The 22,491-nt window shown below is 41.6% G+C and overlaps 1 protein-coding gene across 2 annotated transcripts; it reads right to left on the reverse strand.

Annotated features, from left to right (window-relative positions):
* Nucleotides 1-631: 631 nt before the first annotated feature.
* LOC148870556 (RHOMBOID-like protein 1) lies at nt 632-10,791 on the reverse strand. Of its 2 annotated transcripts, none has more exons than XM_088970885.1 (7): nt 10,388-10,791; nt 9,986-10,309; nt 6,617-6,780; nt 5,687-5,850; nt 5,325-5,578; nt 1,614-1,740; nt 632-923 (listed from the first exon to the last, which is right to left on the reverse strand). In XM_088970885.1, the coding sequence occupies exons 2-7, from the start codon at nt 10,297-10,299 to the stop codon at nt 801-803; spliced, it is 1,146 nt and encodes a 381-aa protein (XP_088827011.1). In that variant the 5' UTR covers nt 10,300-10,309; nt 10,388-10,791; the 3' UTR covers nt 632-800. The 2 variants fall into 2 exon arrangements, with proteins under 2 accessions (XP_088827011.1, XP_088827012.1); XM_088970886.1 differs by having other exon boundaries at nt 10,384-10,641.
* Between the last annotated feature and the right edge of the window lie 11,700 nt (nt 10,792-22,491).

Below are 22,491 nucleotides of genomic sequence, written 5' to 3' on the forward strand. Positions count from 1 at the left end.
GTTGTGTATGATACAATAAAGTCTCAGTTGAAAAGGAGTACAAATGCAAATATGTAGAGTGCAAATATATACAAAATAATATAGAATATATGGAAATGTACAGACAGGCCCAATGCAAATATATACAAAACCTAAATATAAGGTTTTGCACTCTACATATTTGCATTTGTACTCTAAACTGAGCCAAAGGTACAAGAAAAAAAAAATCGTAAAGCTGGTATAAACTTCCCAATCCACGTACCAAAAAATAAAACTTCCTAATCCACGTCCATGCAACTGCAAAGCAGTCCGGATCTGTTCCTCATAGAGCACTTTTCACACCAATTTCACGTGCCTCAACCACACATCAAAAACATTCCCTGTATTTTGTGTGTTGTTATTCATAAAGATATGTTCCAATACACAGTAGGATGGAGCTGTGAGTTCAGTGTGAGGTGCGCTCTGTGAGGAATAAATCTCGATTCATATCTTGATTCGTCTAATGTCTATGTGTCTCCTACAAATGATAATCAATCAGTAGTATTTATCAAATTTCACCAGGAGGGGGTGTTTAATTGGTCAAAACCCTTTTTTTTTTATCCAACAAGAAAACTTTATTAATGAAGACTGAAGCAAGCAAAGCACAAGGGAGTAGCTAAAAAAGAAGAGACATTTATTCACTGAATGGATAAAACAGAAATATTCCAAACATACGCACATACGAATCACCTATGCCTAAAAGCCTGAATGATTTACATGCACGCGTATAACAGAACGAACCCTAGGCCTTTCAAACCAATCTAACTGTACCAATGTATATCTCACGTACAAAGTTGAGTACATAGCGTTCTGATCTGAGACTCAGATGGATTTGATAGTGCATAAATTCTGCTTTTCCCATTGCTTGGGCATGTTAAGTTGAACTGGCCTCCATTTTGGCTCTCCTACAAGAACAGGTTGAGCTCACGTCAACTTCATGCATCAAGCAAAAATTAATATATGTGCATTACAAGCCTTGTCACAACCACTTGGATTCACATAAATCCTGACAACATTCTATGGTTCCGTCAAGTGAGAAAAGGTAAAATTGAGGGGATATTCTTGATGTATGTTGTAAGATGCTTTAGGACTTTCCTAAAGGAAACTGCTTGGTGTAAGGTAAAATCTCAGACTGACAAGCGTGTCACTTTATGAGAGAGAGATTATATCCAGTCCACCCCTCCCAACACTCCCACCCTTTACTCACCTGAGGGACGCATAACTAGGGGTGATCATGGGCTTTCGACCTAAGTTACTATTAAATTTTATGAAATATAATTATTTTATATTTATATAACATATAATATTTGATAAAATTTATATAATACAAAATACTGTATCGTCTTATCATATTTATATGCATACTGCATATTATAATATACTATATTGTGGGCTGGGCCTGAACACAAACAATTTCACAAAGCTTGGCAAGGTGGCAAAGGAGATCGCATTCAGTCCTCACAAGACAGTTGCAACCTTGCATTGGGGATATCTCCATACGTATGCTTTTTTTTTCATGGGAGATATTCCCAATACAAGGCTGAAAGGAACTGCAAACGGTGTGAGCACGGTCAATGAGTGGAAGCATTAATTACCAGGCAGTACATTTGCTCTGACTTGCAGCTCCATCTTGAAGTAGGAATGCAGCTCAAATAATGGCACCAGGAACAATGGTCGTTTGCATTAACCCCTCGGAAAAGCATAACCAAGCCAGCGGTAAACCTGTCAAAAGGTACAGTTGCACTGAATTATCAAACTGATAATAATTAAAAAAACTTTTCTTGTCCTTTTACAATTCTGCCATTTATATGCAATTTCTCATACAGTGCTAACCGGTATCGTATTCTTTATATATTTCTTGTTCACCAGGAAAGACTTAAGAACTTTATTTGTCTTGCCCATTGTTAGAAGAATATAGTATTAAATGGGGGAATCTGACTTTGAAATGATTTTAGCTCAAAATTATAAAGAAAAGAAAACAGAAAGAAGCTTGGAAAAACAATATTGTCAAAAAGACCCTTCCAACCATTTACAAAGGCAGAAAAGAATCACTATACAAAGAATCCCTGACCACCCCAGATTTTGCTAGAGCGTTCACCACACTATTCAGCTCTCTAGGGATCCACCTGAAATGACAATGAATCTTTCTTCTTCAACAAAGGGCAGACTTCAGAGGCATTTTTTTGGGGCTTGTATCTGTCAGTGGAAAATTGGGTTCATATGTCGGATACTCAGATGAGTTCTCAACATTCAACACAAATAATATCATAAGAGGATGGCAATAATAGAGGTTCAAGTTGGGCACCTATACAATACCACCAATCTGAACCTGCATGCAGCTTGCCACATTTGCATCTTTATCAGAGATTCAGAGGCTATATCAAAAAGCTCTGGAAACACTTCCATTAGAGGTTTGTTATCACACAATCAATCCTTCCAAAACACAACCTTTTGCCCATTTCCTACCATGTACGACACGCCTCTACTGAACAGACCCTGTACTTGTTCAATTCCCTTCCAAACAGAACACGATAGGTTAAGCAACTGCTCCAGGCTACCACCCCATATTCCACCTGAATTACCCTACATAGCTTACCCTTCTGTTCCTCAAAACTCCAAAAACATTTACCTAAAAGAGCTCTATTGACCTTGCTCAACCTCCTTACTCCTAAACCTCGGAGCCTTTTTGGTCTACAGACCTTGCCCCAGTTAACAAAATGATGTTTCTTCTACTTCCACCCCCTCCATGATAAAGATATCATCCTCTTCTCTATGGATGCTGCAATACTTGATGGAATTGGATAAAGGGACAATAAAATACACAGGAATTTAAGACAAGCCACTCCTTAGGGTAGTGAATCTGCCTCCATTTGAGAGTATGTAGTTTTCCAAGCGGCCAATCTCCTATCCACCCTTTCCCTAATTGGTTCCCAAAGTTTTTTTTTTTTTAATTTGCATTTGACCCCTAACTGCATGCCCAGATATTTTGAAGGCAGGTTCCCTACTTTACATCCCCCACTCTTCCACCCATTGACCCACCAACTCTTGCACTTCCCCCATTGCCATTAGCTAACTTTTATGAGCATTAATATGTAGCCCTACCACAACTTCAAAATGGAGAATTGCCATAATGTACTCTAGCTGCTCTTAAGAAGTATCACAGAAATGAACTGTAATAAAGGTACCTCCACCCTTTCGTCCCCCATTGAAAAGCCTTCTAGGAAACCACCTGACTCAACCCTCTTAACCATTCTACTTAACGCTTCCATCACACAAATAAATAAGAATGGAGAGAATGGGTACCCTTGCCTTGTACCTCTTGAATTTCTGAAACTTCCACAAGTTACTCCATTCACCAAAACCGAAATTAGAGGGGTGGAAATGCACACTTTTACCCAATTTCTCCATTTGAAAACAAATTTTATCCTTCTCAAAATATAACCCAATAAATATTTTATGAGAGCATAGACTTGCATCACTTGAGAAAGAGAATAAAACGAAAAGTGAGGAGATGTGTAGTCTCGGGAAGAGGCAACAAGATAGCCTTTGTACTGAAGAACTTGTGTGGCCCGCAACCCTGTTTAATCAATTCCAGAATGAGACATGGCACAACCCACGTGGGCACATGATCCTAAGTGCATCTAATAAAAGTTATGCAAAAAAAGACAAAAGAAGGAGAATAATAATAAAAGCCTTCCCGAAAGATTGGAAAGTTCAAGAATCACTATAAATAGCCAAACAGAATGGAAACTTGGATATTCCAGATAGAAAGGCGTATCAGACCTTCTCAGGAGAGAATCCTTCTCAGCTCAGGATCTTTGCCATTACAACTCATCTGCACTCATCTACAGAGGAACTCTTGCAGTCTCCCAACTGCTTCCTTCAATTTTCAAACTCTATTGACCAAGACAAATCCATCCTCCGACAGTGCCAATTTACATGGTCATAGGCCTTTTCTAAATCCATATAATATTGGCAACCCAGGACTTCCACTCCTCAATTTAGCATCAATCAGCTCATTTGCTACTAAAACACCATCTGTCATAAATCTACCCTCTCCAAAAGCACCTTGACAATCGGAAATTACCTGCCCAATTAGAGGTTTCATCCTTTCTGCTAGGACTTAGAAATGGTTTTAAATACAATACCAATGAGAGTTCCAATGTCCTTTCTCCTTCGGAATAAGGATGATGAAAGTGGAGTTTAAACTTCCCTCCAAATTTTCTGAAGTGTGAAACTACTCAAAAACCTTAATAGTAAGTCTCTCTAAATAAACTCCCAATACCACTTGTAGAATGCCATTGTAAACCCATCTAGGCCCAGAGCATTGTCCCCCTCCATCTCTTTAATTTCCTTTTAGACCTCCACCTCATAAAAACATCTCTCCAGCTCCCTTGCTTGAACAGAAATTCATATACAGTTCTTGATCCCACCTTCTTCTTGTAACAATCCCCATCACTACCAACCTTTTAATGGTATTTTCACTAAGGCTACAACTTGGGTTGAGTTGGCCCAAATCCAACCCAAAAAGCATAATAACTATGTTCTTTCAACATAATACTATTACTAGTACTGAATTAACATGAACTCTTAAGAGTCTAGAAAATAAGTACATTTGGCAAAAGGAAGTAGAGAAGTCAGGCCAACACGAGCCCAACCTAAACCAACCCAATCCTACCCCAACCAAAAGTTTTAGGGTTGGGGGTCCAACCATGGTTTAAAGTATCGATACCATGCGCCCCGTATCGGGCATATCGTATCGTATCTTTGGAAAAAGATACGCTCCAAAACACCTGTTTACAGGTGTTTCGGAACCCCACCTTTTTAATAAAAAAAAAACTTATTTTTAGCTTCCCAAAAAACCAAAATTTGAAAAAAAAATAAAAAAAGAGTTTTGTGTGTTTCTAAGTACTGATACGTGTATCGTATTGATACTTTGAACCTTAGGTCCAACAACTTGGGTTGGGTTAGGGTTGACCTGACCCAACCCAACCTAACCTGGCCTGACTTGCACCCCTATTTTTCACACCCTTGCACCTGCCATTTTATGAAAGAAACTTGTGTTGTTGTCTCTATTAGCCAACCCCTGAACTTTTGCATATGTTCCCAAAAGGAAAGTTGTGATGTTTGAAAAATGAACCCCCCTCCCCTCAAGAAACCATGTAATATAAAACTCTAAAAATTTACCATTTAAATATGTATATTTTCTCTGAAAATATTCTAAGAATTCAAATTTCAGCATAGCAAAAAACAGATGTATCTGAACTTGAAGAATTAAAATAAATTTCAGGGCTAGAGGGGTTTACCCAGCAACTAGAAGAATTAGAGCAAGGATCCATAATACATATTGATAAATCTTGTGCTTAGGTTTCATGGAAGATGTATATTGTGGACTGCTTCTTTGGTTAATCCATCCAAACTGAGGTCGAATCAGGAACACAAATCCAAGAAGAAAACCTGAAACAAATCCTCCAATATGGGCAAAGTTGTCAACATGTGGGAGGATTCCCACTGCTAAATTAACTACAATGATGAAGATGAGGGTCAATAATGCTGCAAACTGCACATACAAAAGTGAAACTGTTAGGTGTTCTTGTCTTATGAAGTAACAAGAGGACATTAACGTTTCTACAAGCCCTAATTATACTAGAGACTATTCTATGGATACCTTATTTGAATATATTGTCCAATTCGTGATGAGTTCTGAAAGCATGCCTCCTAGTAATCCAAAGAGTGCACCAGAAGCACCGACGGAGATATTGGATTGGATAAATAGAGCTGACAACAAACTCCCACCAAGTCCAGAGATCACATACAGCAAACCGATTCGCACTGTAAGGGAAGGTGCAAGAGCCAGGTAAGAGTTTAAGTCACACAAGTTTACATATTTAAGGACAAGGTAATGCAGCTTCAGAATCTGATTTGACAAAAGGAATGAAACCTCATAGAATTTCATGGACAAGACAAATATTGTGTACTGTCCTTTCACTTAGTTAAAATGCTAATATATATAAATAACAAAACATAAAATGGAAGAAAATGGCATAAATTAAAATCTATGCAATGTGTTCGTGCCAAATCAATATTGTTTTTAAATAGAAATTAAAATAAAAATAGTTTACAAGAAATTAGCTACATACATTATAACCATCTAAGCCTTGTCCCAACTATATGGGGTCAGTTACATGAATCCTGTTCTACCATTCTGTTCTGTTTAGTGCCAAGTTAGTGGTCTAGATACCTTTGACAAATAAATGAATGATCAATGCCCATTTTCTGCCAAATCAGGAGAGCCCAAATTGGCTGTCAGTCAGTCATTTGAAGGCTTGTTCGCTTCAGCCTCTTTGAAATAGCTTATCCAGAGTGCTTCAAAGCAGCTGAATCTTCAGCTCAGCCCTCCTAAATGGGCCCTCAATGTATATGCCAGTAATATCATAAATGAACTCTGTCACTTGATGTACTTATTTCTTAGATATTAAATTTAACTCCTTGTACAAGGAGTTAACTGGGTTGATTCCATGCCATCTCAAGTGCCAATAATATCAAAACTTGAAAAGATTTGAGTTCATGTAAAGTTGAAAACTTCTTAAAGACATACCAAAACCAAATTCCTGCTCAAGCCGAATTCCAATAAACAAGAGGCTCAACATATTAGCAAGAATATGGAAAACCCCAGCATGTAGCCAAATGCAAGAAATAAGGCGCCATGCCTGGTGTTTATGGACCACTTTATCCACATCTAGAGCCCCCATCTTCTGTAACCTGAAGAAATAGACATATAACAGTTGCTTAGATACAATCCCCTTCTTTATTATACCAATAAAAAATAAAAATAAAAATAAAACTGAAACATTGAGAGTATGTTCACTGTTTATTTTATGCATATCAAAATCTTCAACTTTTGCAACTTATACCTAAGTTAAACAGCAAGTTGTTTAACATAAAAAAGAACTGCTTCAAAAGCAATCATAATATACATTTCAGCATTTATTGCCTATGTATGTCAAAGAAAGTTAACTGTTCATATCATATGTCTTATCATCTCAAGTAGGAAATGGTAGAGTACTATGATGGCTCCTGTAAATTAGGGTTCCACAATAACAGAGGGAAACTTCAAACATCTACGGGTTTAGGTACACAAGAATCAAGGAATTAATGCAAAGGTTAGGGTCCAAGGTTTTCAACCATTAATATTTACTATATAAACTTGATACTTGCCTTGGCTTTATATCCAGGCCATAAAAGTTAAATCAGAATATTTTAATAGTACAGTAAAATAATCTTCAAGTGAGTTAAGTCATTTATACAGTAAAAGAATCTTTCCAAATTTAAATGTCTTTTTCATGCTTTTATTTTTACTTTCACACATGCATGGCAATGCCCTTCCACTAGCTCAAGATAAAGGCCATTAGCCAATGTTGGTCCCACTATCTTGGGTATTGGGAGGGGCAGACTGGATACAGACCTAACTTTTGGCATTTCTGCACAAAGTGGCCATCCTCAGATGCAAACCCAAGCTCCACGCTCTCCAGCCCAGATTTTACCATTATACCAAACAACGGACCCTTCAACTATTAATTCAAAATCTAATACTTAACTAAAGAAAAACGTTTATTATGGTAGTAGCCAGGTAATCAAGAATTAGGAAAGAATAAATTGATATTAATAATTACAAAACTGAACCAAAGAGAAAGTTAAAAGAGACAAGTTAGAACAGCCACAGCTCCCTACTTCAACAAGAATTAGAATCAATGACTTTTTACTGAATCAAAGTCTTGTGGAGTCAGCATGTCTAGACTGTTGCTCAGAGTCAATGCCCAAAGATGCATGGAATCAGATGCAACATCTCTTGTACATTAGCCCACTAACTTCATGAAAGAAATTAGGGAGCTGAATGGTTATCCGGGTTACATGGGTTCACCGTTCACAGATCAGCAAATTTGCATGGTGGACGGTGAACCCATGTAACCTGGATAACCTTTCAGCTCCTAATTTCCCTCACGAAGTTAGTGGGCTAATGTGCAAGAGATGTTGCATCTGATTCCATGCATCTTTGGGCATTGACTCTGAGCAACAGTCTAGACATACCGACTCCACAAGACTCGGTAAATGTTCTCAAATGTATTAAGTAATAAGTTGTCATGAGGTGAATTAGCCCTTATCTTTCCCTCCTTCATATCATTTTCCAATAAAGGCTTGATCAGGACCTATTGCTAGCCTTTATTACCCAACAAGTGTTCTTTATGTAAGGCTATGATGAGGAAAACTACTATCACATTGCTTTTTTTGCTTATTTCTCAAGGGTCTAGAGCCCCTGATTTCCCTATAGACTAAATGATTCAAGGATGAATTTGTGTTGCTAACACATTTACATCCAAACAACTACTTACTAGGGTTGGACTTCCCCATCCCAAGGAGTGGAAAGTTGAACTTTGATTACCGCTCCTTGGGTAACCCAAGACCATCAGGAATAGGAGGTGCTTTTGCATATACAACAGGTAAGATCTTATTGGCATATTAGGGTCCAAAGGTATCAGGCAACTCACTTCAAGCTGAAATATAAATTTTGCTCCAAGGTTTTAGATTCATGGTGGACGTAGGTATGCAGCAAGTGGAGATCAAGGGTGATATATAGATAATCATTTGCCAGTTCAGTGTCTCAGTGTGGAATTCAATGAGCCTCAGATTTTCTAAATTCTAATATCATGTTAGGAAGGCAAGAGCTCTGATACCTAGAAAGAATACCTCATTTAATTGGATTCAGATATATGAAAACTCTCCATAAGAAAACATTGCTAGAGGAGCAGGTGCAGGAAGAACACAATTGCATTGGAGGGGAATCAGGGGATTAACTATACAAATACACTCCAAATGGTTCTATCATTGTCCCTAACATGAGTAAGATCCGTATCTTGCTTCTTTTTTTATCAGTAAGACTCATATCTTGCCTAAACGCTTCCAGTAATGACCTTTGGATCAAAAAATTCAAGTTCTACTTTTTCTACACCCATTTTTGTGAGGGACAAAAAATAGCTTGTCTTTGTCTGGTGAAAGAAACCCGTTGGTCTCCTCTAAGAGAATCAAGATAACCCTGTATTCGTGTCTACTGTCTACCAAAAGTTAAAGGTCCCTAGCAGACAACAATAATCATACGGGAAAACAATTTGTTGACCTCTTCTAGAGGAGTTCGGATTCCCTACACTAACCGATCATTAGTGTGACAGTTGTAGAAGTTTATGTTTAGTTACCTGCACATGGAGAGTTACTGAATTTTACACACGCCCTAGATAATATCACGCGGAGATTGGTTAGAGTAGGAAGCATGAGAAATCCCGGTCTCCTTCTAGAGGGTCTCTTTCCATCACAAGAAAGATCTTGAAGTATCCCTGGTTTTTAAATTTCTTAAGATAGAACAAAATTAGAATAAGCACATATATCTGCAGAAGTTCTCACTGGACAACAACTGCTCTAATTAAGCTACCGTGAATCTGCAGAAAGATTCAGGCATCATCTCATCGTCCCAGTCTCATACGAGAAATGAAAAATAAGAAATGAAGATCACAATTTCTAATATCAAGGTTGGCAAAGAAACGAGCTAGCATAAAGATGCAAGTCAGACAAGAAATCAAAATGAAAAACAAAGTACACTTTATTCAAACTTCGGAGAGAAATCCTTGTTTTTTTTCTTTTTGACCTACTAAGGACGCTTATTCTGGTTTCTGAAAACAAAGAATAAAATAAAAGAATAAATTTCAAGTCCTAGAGCACAAGAATATTCCAGCCATTGCTCCACATAGAGCCAATTTATAGGTTCAAAAAGATCAAATAATTCAGGTTACAGAAGCTGTTCTAATACCTTAAAAAAGTTAACCAATTACAAGCGGATCACAATCTACTACATGACACCAGATAAACAAGATCAAATTCACAGAGAAAATAAAGGGGGGAAAGATGAAGGAGAACTCACGTGGATGAGGAAGGACCCAGGAGTGGATTCTCCTTGAAGGGCTGAAACGAGAACCTCCCGAGAGAAGGAGCTACGCAAGAAACAGAGTTCTCGGGGCAATTGTTGATGTACATGGTGATCACAAACAGAACAACATTTGCAACAACAAACGACGGTATCAACCAAGGGAACCATTTCTTAAAAGGCCGAAACTCTCTGAAAAAGTACGCAGGCATCGAGGACGCCTCCGGCCCAACCGGATGGATCACGTTATCAACCCGCCTTGGCTCTGGCTGTACCTTACTTTCAATGTCCGATGGAGGATCCCTTCCCATCACGGCCAAACTGACGAAAGAAAATCGATTCAAGCAGAGGTCAAAGACAAACAGATTTAGCAGAGAACTTGTGTTACAACTTACAAACCAGAAAATGAGAGCTCGAAGATTTCCTCTCCAAATGAAAGAAGGAAAAATAAAAATCGAGATTCAGATGCGATGTATTGAGGCTTAGTTGCTAATGTGAGTTTTTGGATGGAAAATGCCGCGCGAGAGGAGCAGGAAATTTAAAAAAAAAAAAAAAAAAAGTCAAATAAAGGAAAGAAAGTCTGAAAAGATCAGAGCTGAAGCTGAGAGAGAGTTGTTGGTTACTTTTTTATTTTTTTCCGTTGTTAGAAGTAGAAGTAAGAAAGAGAGCTATACTAAACTAATAAAACCTACTCCGCGTCTGCTTCCTATTACTTGCCTAATTGCCTTTTTTCTTTTTTTGGTAAATATACTTGCCTAATTGCTGTTATCAACATATTCTCTCGGTGTCTCTCTCTCTTCACTAAAATTTCGGACGTGTTGGGCCCCTTTTACTTCTTCATGATTTTTACGATTTTTTCTTTATCTTTTTCATTCTTTTCAGTTCAGACGATACCGACACTTAGCTTGGCTTCACGTCCAGCCACCGTAAAACCTCACCGACGACTTGGATCAGTCGACACCCCTCCAAAATAGGTGGTGCAGGATCAAACCCGCTGAACTATAGATTCTCGCATATGACCACGACTGTCTATCGCTATGGGGGCGCCGGCTCACACTGTAAATTTTGATCAATCTTAAAATCCGCCTGTACAGTCTATTTATCCCTAAATTTTTTAAATATAATATCTTTTTGGTATTATATTCGAATTGTTTTTTTAATGAAAATATATAATATCAAAAAATTTTAGTTCACTCTGTATAGTTATTTTCGTCCGGCCCCTCTTTCTCTCAATTTTCTACACATTATTTCCAGTTTCTGTTTCTTTCTCTTTCCACAATACACGTGTCATATATATATAATGTATATGCCGGCCAAAGAAACTACAGAATTGAAAACATGAGATCACATGATTGTGTTAGCTATGGCCTATGTGTATGGAAACTTTAAACTCTCACAAAAGTCACAAAAGGCTTTCTCCCACTATTATTTAGTATTTCCCTTCAAGGCAAATAGTCCTTTCACATATTTTCAGGGCCAAAGCCGTTTACAAATTTTACCATTTCATCAACTGCCTTTGCACGTCAAGTTTGAATTTGAAGGAACTATCTCATATTATAGGAGTTTGGTATTGTATACTACACATTACATGACATGAAAATCTGGATGGAGCAGAGAGTAGGGTGAATGTGAGGCTCACTAAGGATACCATGGAGAACTTATAATTTCATGGATTTGATCATGAGCCTCCCACTTGGGAGCTTCCATATACTATCTATGAGACATCATGACAACTGTGCATTGGGAATATTTCCCTTATCATTTATGGGGAAATGAATTCATGTTTCCAATGCATGGTGGTGGTTGTGGGTAGTAGGGGTGCTAAATGACCATCTTGTCAATAGGGTCATTGGGAAGATTGGAGAATTTAACACTGTATTATGTACCTAATGGGCACCCATCACCCAATCCATAATTGCCCACTTAAAACCCCACCCAGTGGGTTGTAACCCACATAAAAACTACTTTATATTCTCTACATTGGCTAGGTGAATTATATACCATTACCAAAAAAATTCTATGCAGCTGATTACATAAATATAATGATATATGAAGACGTCCATGCATATACTTTATATTCTCTACATTGGCAAAATTAGTACTCCAAATGGATTGAAATCAAATGGGATATTCTTGAATCCAAATTCAATTTGTTTATGTTAGATAAATCTTCATTTCGTTCAATATCAGAAGCTTTTATTGAATTTTTTTTATTTATCAAAATCCTCAACTATGATATAGTATCGCCCTTATATTTTGATATATTCTCTCACATATCACTATTTTTAATTGTACAAATCAATAAAAATTTATAAAATGAAAGAAATCAAAAAATTTACTTCATCAAATCTTATTCATCCATATTTAAATTGAATTCGCAATTAAAGTGGGCATATCTTAATAATTCTGTACCCTAGAGAGTAGTACAACAATTTTGAGAAAGGTATTTTGTACACCAATTATCACCATCTTGCTGCCAGTGAGTAAAGAGTTTCGGCACAATACTTGAAAGATCATACGCCTTGTAGAAGATAATTATAAGCATATAATATTATTCAAACCAACTTTACTAATTAATAGATAAAAGAGATATTAAGGGTGTAAGACCATATCAAGTCTTCAAGCTGGCAATTGGCAAAATCGGCATTGACAAAGTAAGCGTCCACATGGGCAATTCAGAGGACCAGATTGTTTTGTTTTCATAACTTAGGAGTACTCTGCTCAACTACTTTATTATATCATGCCTTATATAGACCGTTAGATTACCCAAATTAATACAATTATTGCGGTTTACGATCATCTAACATGATATTTTCATTAATCTATAACCTATATATAACGCTCCCTATTTCGTCAGTCATCAAATAATTTTATTTCTCAAAAATGCCCTTTTCAATTAATATATACTTAAATTATCTATTTTGACTCTCTCTCTCTCTCACACACACACCTGTATTCTACTAATGTTCTATTTAACTCTATCGGATGAATTCACATAATTATATGTAAAATATCATTTAATTTATTATATCATATATCAATTTATATATAACAAATTCAATATTTTATTTTTATATTAATACATATATATACATATTTATTTATATTTATATAAGCTAGGAAGTAATTAACTTTTTTATTTTTTTTTTATTTTAAAATGTTGAACCGGAATCAGATTAAATTCAATCAAAGGTCTTCAAATTTAATCGGATTTCAGATCGAACTCGAATTGGAATTCAGTATTCATTAACCAAATTGGATTCGAGTGTTGGTGAATCTAATCTTTGTACGGTCCAAAATATTTTGACTTTTGTTTTTGATTCTCACCTAAGTTCTATAGGTTTCAAAATCCTACTCAGTTATTGACCAATATTAATCGACCCTAAGATGAATGAGATAGATCTTTAAATTCATGATGAACAACTAAATTAGGAAATGATATTGGATTTCATTTGTTATTAAAGGACTCCGGATTTAGTGCGCCATTATGGTCTGTTTGATTGCTGAGAAAATTGGACTAAGAAATGATGGGATGAGTTATGTTGGGATGAGAAAAGGAAGCCCTCCTATGGTATACCGAACTACCCTCCTGTGAATTACCCTGAGCCGAGCTGTCCTTTGAGCGACGGGCTGCCTGTAACCATTTATGCCAAGCTAGCTGACCCGAGGTGTCTATGCCTCGGGGTGTCCAAAGATGGATCAGTGCGTTCTTGCCTGGGAATGGCTCGAGGTCCATTGGGAGGAGCTCGGGCCTTAAGAGAGGTCAGGGCGCCCCGAACTCGGGATGCTCCGAAGTGCCTTAACCTCGGGGAGGAGGTGCGGGTAAGGCAGCTTCCGGCGAGTAGTTTACCTGTCGAGTTGCCGAGCTAAACTCGATGGGACTTTCCCTCCGAGTTGTGCTCACGCTTGTTGAACTGTCATGCTAAGTCACTATTTGAGCAAGGTCACGCCCACGTGTACCCGTGCTGCGAGGTCGGGTCAAATCACCCTCCATCAATTGCCCCCCACTCCCTGCGCTGGCGGTGATGACCCAACGCGGGGAGGTCATGACGCGCCGGGTGGATTTGGCATTGGTATTCATAAAGCTTTGTCATGCGCTTCGTCCAGTTGGGCCGGTCTCGTGCCCGGTTTAACCAAAAAGACTCAAGTTGCATCTGGATTACGCACGGATCTCATGCGATTTGGACTTCACGAACGTCAAAAACGCGCTCAACCATTTTCGCCTTGAGGAACCCGCAGCTTTGGCTATAAAGAGGGGGACCCTTGGCCATTTTCTTCGCCACAAAGCTCTCGTCATTATCGTTTGAGATCCCGTTAGAGGTCTCTTAGCTTGGGTCTTTCGGTTCATCCAGTTCTCCCAATCCGGTCGCGTTTCTTTTGGTGAGTCTCCCTGAGCTTCCTTCCCCTTTTCAATATGTTTCTTCCTTTTAGTTTGTTATGTCGTCTAGTGTAGGCAGCCTTATCGACGAGCCCGAGGTGGCTACCTCGGCTCGAGGTGACCCCTCTACTGTCCAGCCATCCGAAGTACGAGTGGCTTCGGGTCATCTGGCGTCCACCTCCCACCGAGGTCGGGAACCAAATCAGTTCGGGCCCTCCATAATGACTTTGGAGAGGCTTTAGAACCTCATACAGAGGTTCCGCCTCCCTAAGGAATACTCGTATAACCTACCCACCGGCAACTTCCCATGGGAGCACGGTCCTAATGAGATCGTGATCTTCAGGGAGCAACTGATAGTCGGGCTCCGACTTCCTCTTCACCCTCTGATTGTTGAGGTGTTGGTGCACTTTAACATCACCCTGGACCAACTCCACCCAAACTCCATACGGAATGTGGTGGGGTCCATCTCTCTTTGCTTTGATCGTTCCCTCTCCATAGATTTAGATGTTCTTAGTACAATTTTGGCTATAAAGAAGAGTGCTTTGGGCACTCTCCTCGGGCACAGGTGATCCTACTACCTGTCCCCCCACCTGGGTTTCAAACTCATGCACAAGCTCCCGAGCAAAGTCCCAGCTTGGAAGTGGGACAACTTCATAGTCTGGAGTAGTACGGGGTGGCCCTTCCCCACCGATTGGAGGATAGACGTTCAAGACCCTAGTGTCATCCTAGACGGGAAGACCAAGAAGGTGCTCCAGTCACTGGCTCAACTTGGGTTGAATTATAAAGATTTCACTTCTGAGGAGAAGCTCGTCCAGGCGAGCTTGAGCTCGGGTAGGTTTTCCTCCACTTCGGCTTTCTATTCATATGTTTACTTCAGGTTCCTGATGTTGTGTTTCACTACAGGTTCCATGGAGGTGGAGAGAATAGACAACCAGAAACTTTTCCGCCAGATGAAGAGAAAGAAACGTGTAGCCAAGAAGGCGCGTGTTGAGTCCCCACGAGCTTCAGCAGAGCCCCAACCTCCGCAGACTTCTGCCTTGGGGCCCGAATTGGTAGCCGCGCCGGTCGTCAGCTTAGAAGAAGGGGTCGTGCCTAAGGGGCCCGAGGTGATGGCGGAACCTGCCATTAGGCTCACCGAGCTTGGTGCCAAGCCCACCAGACCTACTGGTGGGAGTGTTGCCGAGGCCAATGTTGTTGCTGCTACCGGGGCTCATCCTGCCGAAGCTACCGCCAAGGCCTCTGAGAGTTCCACTCGTGATGTGGAGATGACGGCTTCCAACTCAGAGGGTCAGGGGAGCCAAACCATCCTGAACCCCTAGTGCAGCCTGAAGAAGAGCAAGCTGGCTGCATACCTGGGGGAGGTCAGCGATTGGGCTGAACTCACTCCTGGTCAACTCGGTGCCCGAGCTGCTACTCATACTATGGTGGTGAGTCTTTCCTCTCCTTCCCTTTTCTCTTTTTTTTTTTTTTGATTTCCTTCTTGATCGGTTTCCCTTTTGCAGGTGAACACCGCCATTCACGCCTTGACCCTTTAATCAGATCGGCACCTGAAGTGGGCTCTAGAGGCTGAGAAGTCGTCTCACGCAGCCCATACTGAGTTGAGGGCAGCTCGCTGCCAGGTCCACCGCCTGGAGAGTGACACCTCGGCTCAAAAGAGCTTCAACGAGGTGTTAATGGTAGAAAAGGGGGAGCTAGCCCAAGACAAAGACAAGCTGAGGGCCGAGGTGAATGGCCTCAAGGTCGGTCAGGAGGCCTTAGGGCTCGAGGTGAACAGCCTCAAGGCCGAGCGGGATGCCTTGAAGCTCGAGGTGCAAGGCCTCAAGGAGGCGAAGGGGAAGCTGGAGCATGAAGTGGGGTAACTCTAAGAAGACATAAGAGAGAAGACTGCAATCTTCGAGGGTGCTCTCGAGGAGGCCAAGACTCAGGCCATCATTGACTACGTCAACTCTTCAAGGTTCGACGACGTGATGATGGAGGCCTACCGTAAGGGCTTCAAGCTTAGCCGGTGGCTGATCAGGCACCTCTACCCCAACCTGGATACGAGCGCCACCACCACTTCACGGATCACTGATGACATCGTGCATCAGTCAAAAGATGATCCAGATTCTGAAGACGAGGGTGCCAAGGATGAAGCAGAGGATGCTGGCCCAGTTACTGCCCCCGAGGAGGTCCCTAACAGGGGCAACGAGCTTCCGAAGTAGTTTGCTCCCTGTATTTGTAAACCTAATCTCCCTTGTAATCAAGACGTTCTTAATGAAATTTGTGTGCCAAACTTCCCGTAATGAAGAGATTTTTTTTCTTTTTGCCAAGAATGCATTCTATCTTGTCGGAGTGGTCATTCACCCCAAGTTGTTAATTTATCAAATTGAACTTCCGAGGTGGGAGTTCCTTAACGGCCATTGCGGCCCCAAACTGTTTAGTAGGGGTAGCCTTGTGTATGCCCGGGTGAGGGGCATAGTAGGGCTCATGCCCGACATGTCTGCACCCGAGGTAGTTTGCTGTCAGTTGTCTTTACGGGTTTAACTCTTCGCATGCCAGGGCAGGCTATTTGTCGTAAGGTTCATGCCCGAGCCGCCTGCACCTCAAGCGTTGTAGGTGCTTAGTTCGTGCTGATGGGGCAACTTAGCTTTGTATGCTGTCGAGGTTCCTTCATTAGCTCAGTGTTTCAACCCTTAGGCTGGAAGAGTGGCTCGTGGCCCACTCTCAGAGTCTGTCCATGCCATAGAGGTGACTAGGTCCTGTTGTGCCGAGGTCATATTAGCTCGGTATTCTGGCCCTTAGGCTTTGAGAGTGGCTCGCGGCCTACTCAATTCTTACAGATAGTATTGTCTTAGGTTGACAATATTCCATGCCCGAGGTACCTGTTTCCCTTCGAGGGTCTCAAGCTCGTAAGTTCCTTCCCCGAGCACTCGCTTCACTCAGTAGGGACCTTCCTAGTTGGACCCGAGCTTGCCAGCGCTGGGCTCAAGTACCATAACTTTACAAAGGACCAGGTCGCCAACGCAGAGGTTCCACCTCCTGACCCAAGCATTATAGTACCGAGCTACTCTTTGCTGGAAGGCTACAGTCCTGATGTACGCAAGGTCCCTTACTTCGTCGAGTAGATCGAGGTTGGTACGTAGCTCATCTTCGTTTGACTGATCACTATATGATTCTAATCATAGCGTAGGTACTTTGATCTCTGAAGGGATCACCGCTTCGATGTCGTAGGTGAGATTGAAGGGCGTTTCTCCCGTGGCGGTCTTCTTCGTGGTCTGGTAGGCCCATAGAACACTGGGTAGTTCATCTGCCCATAATCCTTTAGCTCAGTCTAGTCGTGCTTTTAGTCCACAGAGGATGGCTCTGTTCGTAACTTCTGCCTGCCATTTGCTTGAGGGTGTGCGACTGAAGTAAAATTCTGTCGGATTCCCATGTCCTGGCACCAGTCTTGGAATTTGATATCTTCAAACTGCCTGCCATTGTCAGAAATCAATACCCGAGGTAATCCAAAGTGGCACACGATGTTCTTCCAAAAGAAGTTTTGGACATTTCGGGGCTGTGATCGTTACAAGGGGTTCGACCTCTACCCACTTGGTAAAGTAGTCCCTGCCACTACTAAGAACTTCCTTCCACCCGTTGCTAGTGGGAATGGCCCGAGTAGATCGATGCCCCATTGTGCAAAGAGCCACTGGCTAGTGAGATACTTGAGGTTGGCAGCGGGTTGATGGTGAATATTGGCATGTCCCTGGCATTTGTCACATTTTCTGATGAACTCAATAGCGTCTGCTTTCATTGTTGGCCAATAATACCCCTATTGAAGTGCCTTCTGGGCGAGGGCCCTGCCCCCCAAGTGTCCACCGCATAATCCCTCATGAGTGTCATGGAGTATGAGCTCGGCTTTGGTAGGTCGCAAGCAACACAGATAGGGGAGCGTGTAGGATCTCCTATACAGTCGTTCGTCTATCATGACGTATTTGGTTGCCTGGCGCTGCTGATGAGACCAAAAAGAACCCTATTTTTATCCTCTAATATTCACTCTTTTATATTTATTTATCACTTAAATGAACTCATTACTCTTGTCTTTCGATCTAGGGCAATAAAAAAGGCAATTGGAAGAAAACAGGGCAAATCGGGTGATTTTGCACAGTTTCGGTGATACTTAGTAATCTAGGCTTAACTCTCAATTTCGGACACCGAATTGGACAATTCAAGAAGCATTAGAAAGATGAAAGGAAGGCCCACAACTTTTATGTTTTGAGTTTTGACAGATTCGGCCTGCATCGAGTACGAAAATGAACCCAAAGTCGGAGCAAGTTCGCAATCAGGCCCATTTCACAACTTAAGCCCAACTCGCAGAAGTACCTTGAAGCAGCCCAACTCGAATTCAAGAGTTAAGATTCCGAATTTCGAATGTAATCTCCAATGAGAGAGTTTTATCAGATCTAAAGTCTTGAATATAATCCTAAAGAGATAAGAAGATTGAGATTAGAGCATTAGATAAGAGATAGGATAGGATTAGTTCAAAGAAGATCAAGACTCCTTAAAGATAAGATGATCTCCTGGAAGGAATTGGAAAACAACCCTCTCCTTTGGCTATATAAAGAGGGGGGCGAACCAGCTCTACAATCACTCAATCATTCAGCAATCAAGCATCAAGCAACTCAAGAAGATCAGTTCGGCCATGGAGAAACAAAGCATGGAGATTGCGCAGATCATGAGCAGCTAAGCTTCTTTTTCTGGTTCAAGGGGGGAGGTTCGATTGTGCCATTGTGAGGTTTTGTAGTTACTTTATTTTCTTTCTTTTTAATTCAAGTATTCATTGGTTCTTGTGCACATTTTTATTGGATGTTAATGTTAATTATTCTGACAAACTGAATTAATGTTGATTTTCCTACTGTTATCCATGATTTCGGTGATCCGTAATTGTCACGAATAATGGTACAAGTAGCAATTAGGTTGATATCTTTTTGGGTCAATTGTTCATGACAGCCTTTGACCAATGTTTTAACATGGTTCAACCTAAAAGAATCGATGGAACAAAATTCAGTAATTGCAGCTATCTCAATTATTGTTATTTTGGTTTAACTGTTTTCACAAATCTTAATGCTATTATTGTTTAACATGGAACGCTATCGTACCTAGTTGAGTGGTGATAAGTGTTGATCGAATGCTAGGTTTGGTCAACTGAATTAGGAAAACACAAGGTTTATTATGGCTATCCTAATAAATCTAAGGTTAAATGCTTGAATTGCAAGAATGTTGAATTGTACCTAGGATCGATGGCCAATCGATTCAACCCAAACCCTTGAACCAGAATTCGGTAAGACTGATTTTCTCTTGTTTGTTTAGTTTGTTATTCTTTTAATTTTAGTTATTTAATTTTCCCACACAATTACTTTACCCATTCGGCTAAGAGATTATTGATTTGCTCTCTGTGGGATTCGACCTAGAACCACTTTTACTGCAAACATTTTATTGTGGGACTAGTACTAATTTTGAGGGCTTCGACAAACCCGTCAGCTGCACCCTTCTGGCTGCATTGCGATCTATAGGGAGGGTCCCGTGCAGCAAGAAACTCGTGAGTGGGTCAATCCAGCTCGGCTCTGCTTGAACGACGGGAGCGACCTCCTCTGCCCCCCCCTGAGAATGCTAGGCCGGAGCAAGTCCTCTATGTACACAGTCTTCATGGTGATGTCGCTGCCGCTAGCAAGTCTGGATAGGGCGTCGGTCTCATCATTCTCTGACCTTGGTATCTACCTGATGAAGTGTGACTGGAAGTTGAGCAGGGCCTCTCTGACTTTGGTCAAGTAGGCAATCATGGTTGGCTCGCTAGCTTCGTACTCACCGGTGACCTGGTTGACCACGAGCTGTGAGTTGCTGCAGATAACAATGTGCTTTGCTTTTACTTCTCTGGCTAGGGCTAGTCTAGCTATCAATGCCTCATACTCTGCTTCATTGTTAGACATCGCGAACTCGAAGCGTAACGCGTACTCCAGTTTCGTGCCGCTTGGGCCGTGTAGAACTATTCCGACTCCGCTGCCCTGTTGGTTCGGGGAGCCATCTACGTGAAGGATATAGGGCTCCTCATTCCAACTCGCAGTTGGCCAAGCTATGAGGGATGCCATACTGGCTGCTACATCATGCGGTTCGGATTTGACCGGCCTGGGAGCTTCGGGCTCGCCCGAGCTGGGAGCCTTGTGCTCAACCGGCCTAGGGACTTCGGAGCTGAATGTGCATTTGGCTATGAAATCTACCAAGGCTTGGGCCTTGATGGCAGTTCGCGGCTTGTACTGGAGGTTGTACTCGCTGAGCTCAACGGCCCACTTCGTCAATCGACTAGAGACCTCAGGCTTAAGTAATACTTGTCTCAAAGGTTTTTCGGTGAGGACAACAACAGTATGAGCTTGGAAGTACGGGCAGAGCTTCCGAGCTGCAATTACCAACGCGTATGCTAGCTTTTCAATCTCTGGGTATCTCGTCTCTGCTCCCTGTAATACTTTACTAACATAATAGATGGGACGTTGGACCCGATCTACTTCCTTCATTAGCACCAAACTGACCACTTCGTCGCTTGCCAAGAGGTACAGTTGTAAAACATTGCCCTCCTCGGGTCGGGTTAAGGTTGGCACACTAGCGAGGTATTTCTTGAGCTCGTTGAACGCGAGCTACCAGTCTTGGGTCCATTCGAACCCTTTGCTCTTAATTGCCTTAAAGAATGGCAGGTGCATCCATTCAACCTCTGAATCTCCTTCAACTTCCGGGGTGGTCTCATATCTAAAATTGCCTTAATCTTATCCGGGTTGGCCTCGATGCCGTGCCAGTTAACAATGTATCCTAGGAACTTGCCTAAGGTCACACCGAACACACACTTGTTTGGGTTCAGTCTCATATTAAACTTACGCAAATTTTCAAAAATAGAATGCAAATCTTGTATTAATTCATGTGAGAATTGAGTTTTGACGACCATGTCGTCTACATAGCATTCTACTTTCCTGCCAATTAATGGCACAAACAACTTATTTACAAGTCTTTGAAAGGTTGCCCCTGCGTTTTTCAACCCGAAAGGCATAACCTTGTAACAATATAGACCAAACTCTGTGATGAAGGCAGTCTTTTCTTCGTTCGCCGGGTCCATCTTGATTTGGTTATAGCCCGAATAGGCATCTAAGAAACTCAGCAACTCGTGCCCTGAGGTCACATCCACCAAACAGTCAATTCTGAGGAACAGGAAGCAATCTTTCGAGCAGGCTCGGTTTAGGTCGGTGTAGTTGACGCACATGCGCCACTTGTCGTTAGCCTTCTTTACCAGAACGAGGTTTGGCTACCCAGCTCGGGTAATGGACTTCTCTTATGAAGTCAGTTGCGATGAGCTTCTCGACCTCCTCATCGACCGCTTTTCACCGCTCCGGGGCTAGGTTGTGTTTCTTCTGTCTAACGGGCCTAACTATAGGATCAGTATTTAGCTTGTGAGTTATGAGTTTGGGGTCTATACCGGGCATCTCTATCGCGGACCACGCAAAAATATCTAAATTTTGAAGTAAGAAGCTTACCAGTTCAGATCGTAAAGGTTCCTGGACAGGAGCGCCAATTTGAAGTGTCCGAGCTGGGTCTGTCGCTGAGGTCGGGAATGCGACATTTTCTTCTGTGGGCGCGGCTCATTCTTCGCCTTGTTCCGTAGGTCGCTCCAGTTCGAGGTCGTCGACTACCTTGGTTTTTCCCTTCAGGGTGGCGACATAGCACTTACGAGACTCGAGCTAGTCGCCCCACACTACCCCCACACTGAAGTCTGTAGGGAACTTCATAGCTAGATGGTAGGTGGAGACCACCGCTCACAGGAAATGGGTGATCAGTTCGACCTATTATGGCATTGTAGGGGGAGGGGGTCGCGACCACCAGGAAGTCGTGTTTGAATTTGACCACACAAGGCCATGTGCCGACTTCCACAAGTACTGTTATTTTCCCAAGGGGTCGGACTTCTTCTCCGCTGAAGCCTACCAAAGGAGTGTTTGTAGGCCTCAGGTCGCCTCTCTACAGTTGAAGCTGGTCAAACGCAGCTTTGAAGAGGATGTCGACTGAGCTGCCTGAGTCAACGAGTACGCGCCTGACCTCGAAGTCATTGATTCTTAGCTTTATTACAAGCGCGTCA

Source organism: Nelumbo lutea, chromosome 2 (genome assembly GCF_056320005.1).
Source record: "Nelumbo lutea isolate HS-2025 chromosome 2, American lotus-T2T, whole genome shotgun sequence".
Classification (NCBI taxonomy): domain Eukaryota; kingdom Viridiplantae; phylum Streptophyta; class Magnoliopsida; order Proteales; family Nelumbonaceae; genus Nelumbo; species Nelumbo lutea.

Bases quoted from the DNA above. Each gene is read 5' to 3' on its own strand.
- LOC148870556 (XM_088970885.1), bottom strand. From the start codon at position 10,299: ATGGGAAGGGATCCTCCATCGGACATTGAAAGTAAGGTACAGCCAGAG. The intron at 5,579-5,686 runs GTATCCATAGAA...TTGTATGTGCAG, and splicing joins GGACAATATATTCAAATAAG to TTTGCAGCATTATTGACCCT. The intron at 1,741-5,324 runs GTAAACCCCTCT...ACCTTTTGACAG, and splicing joins CTAATTCTTCTAGTTGCTGG to GTTTACCGCTGGCTTGGTTA.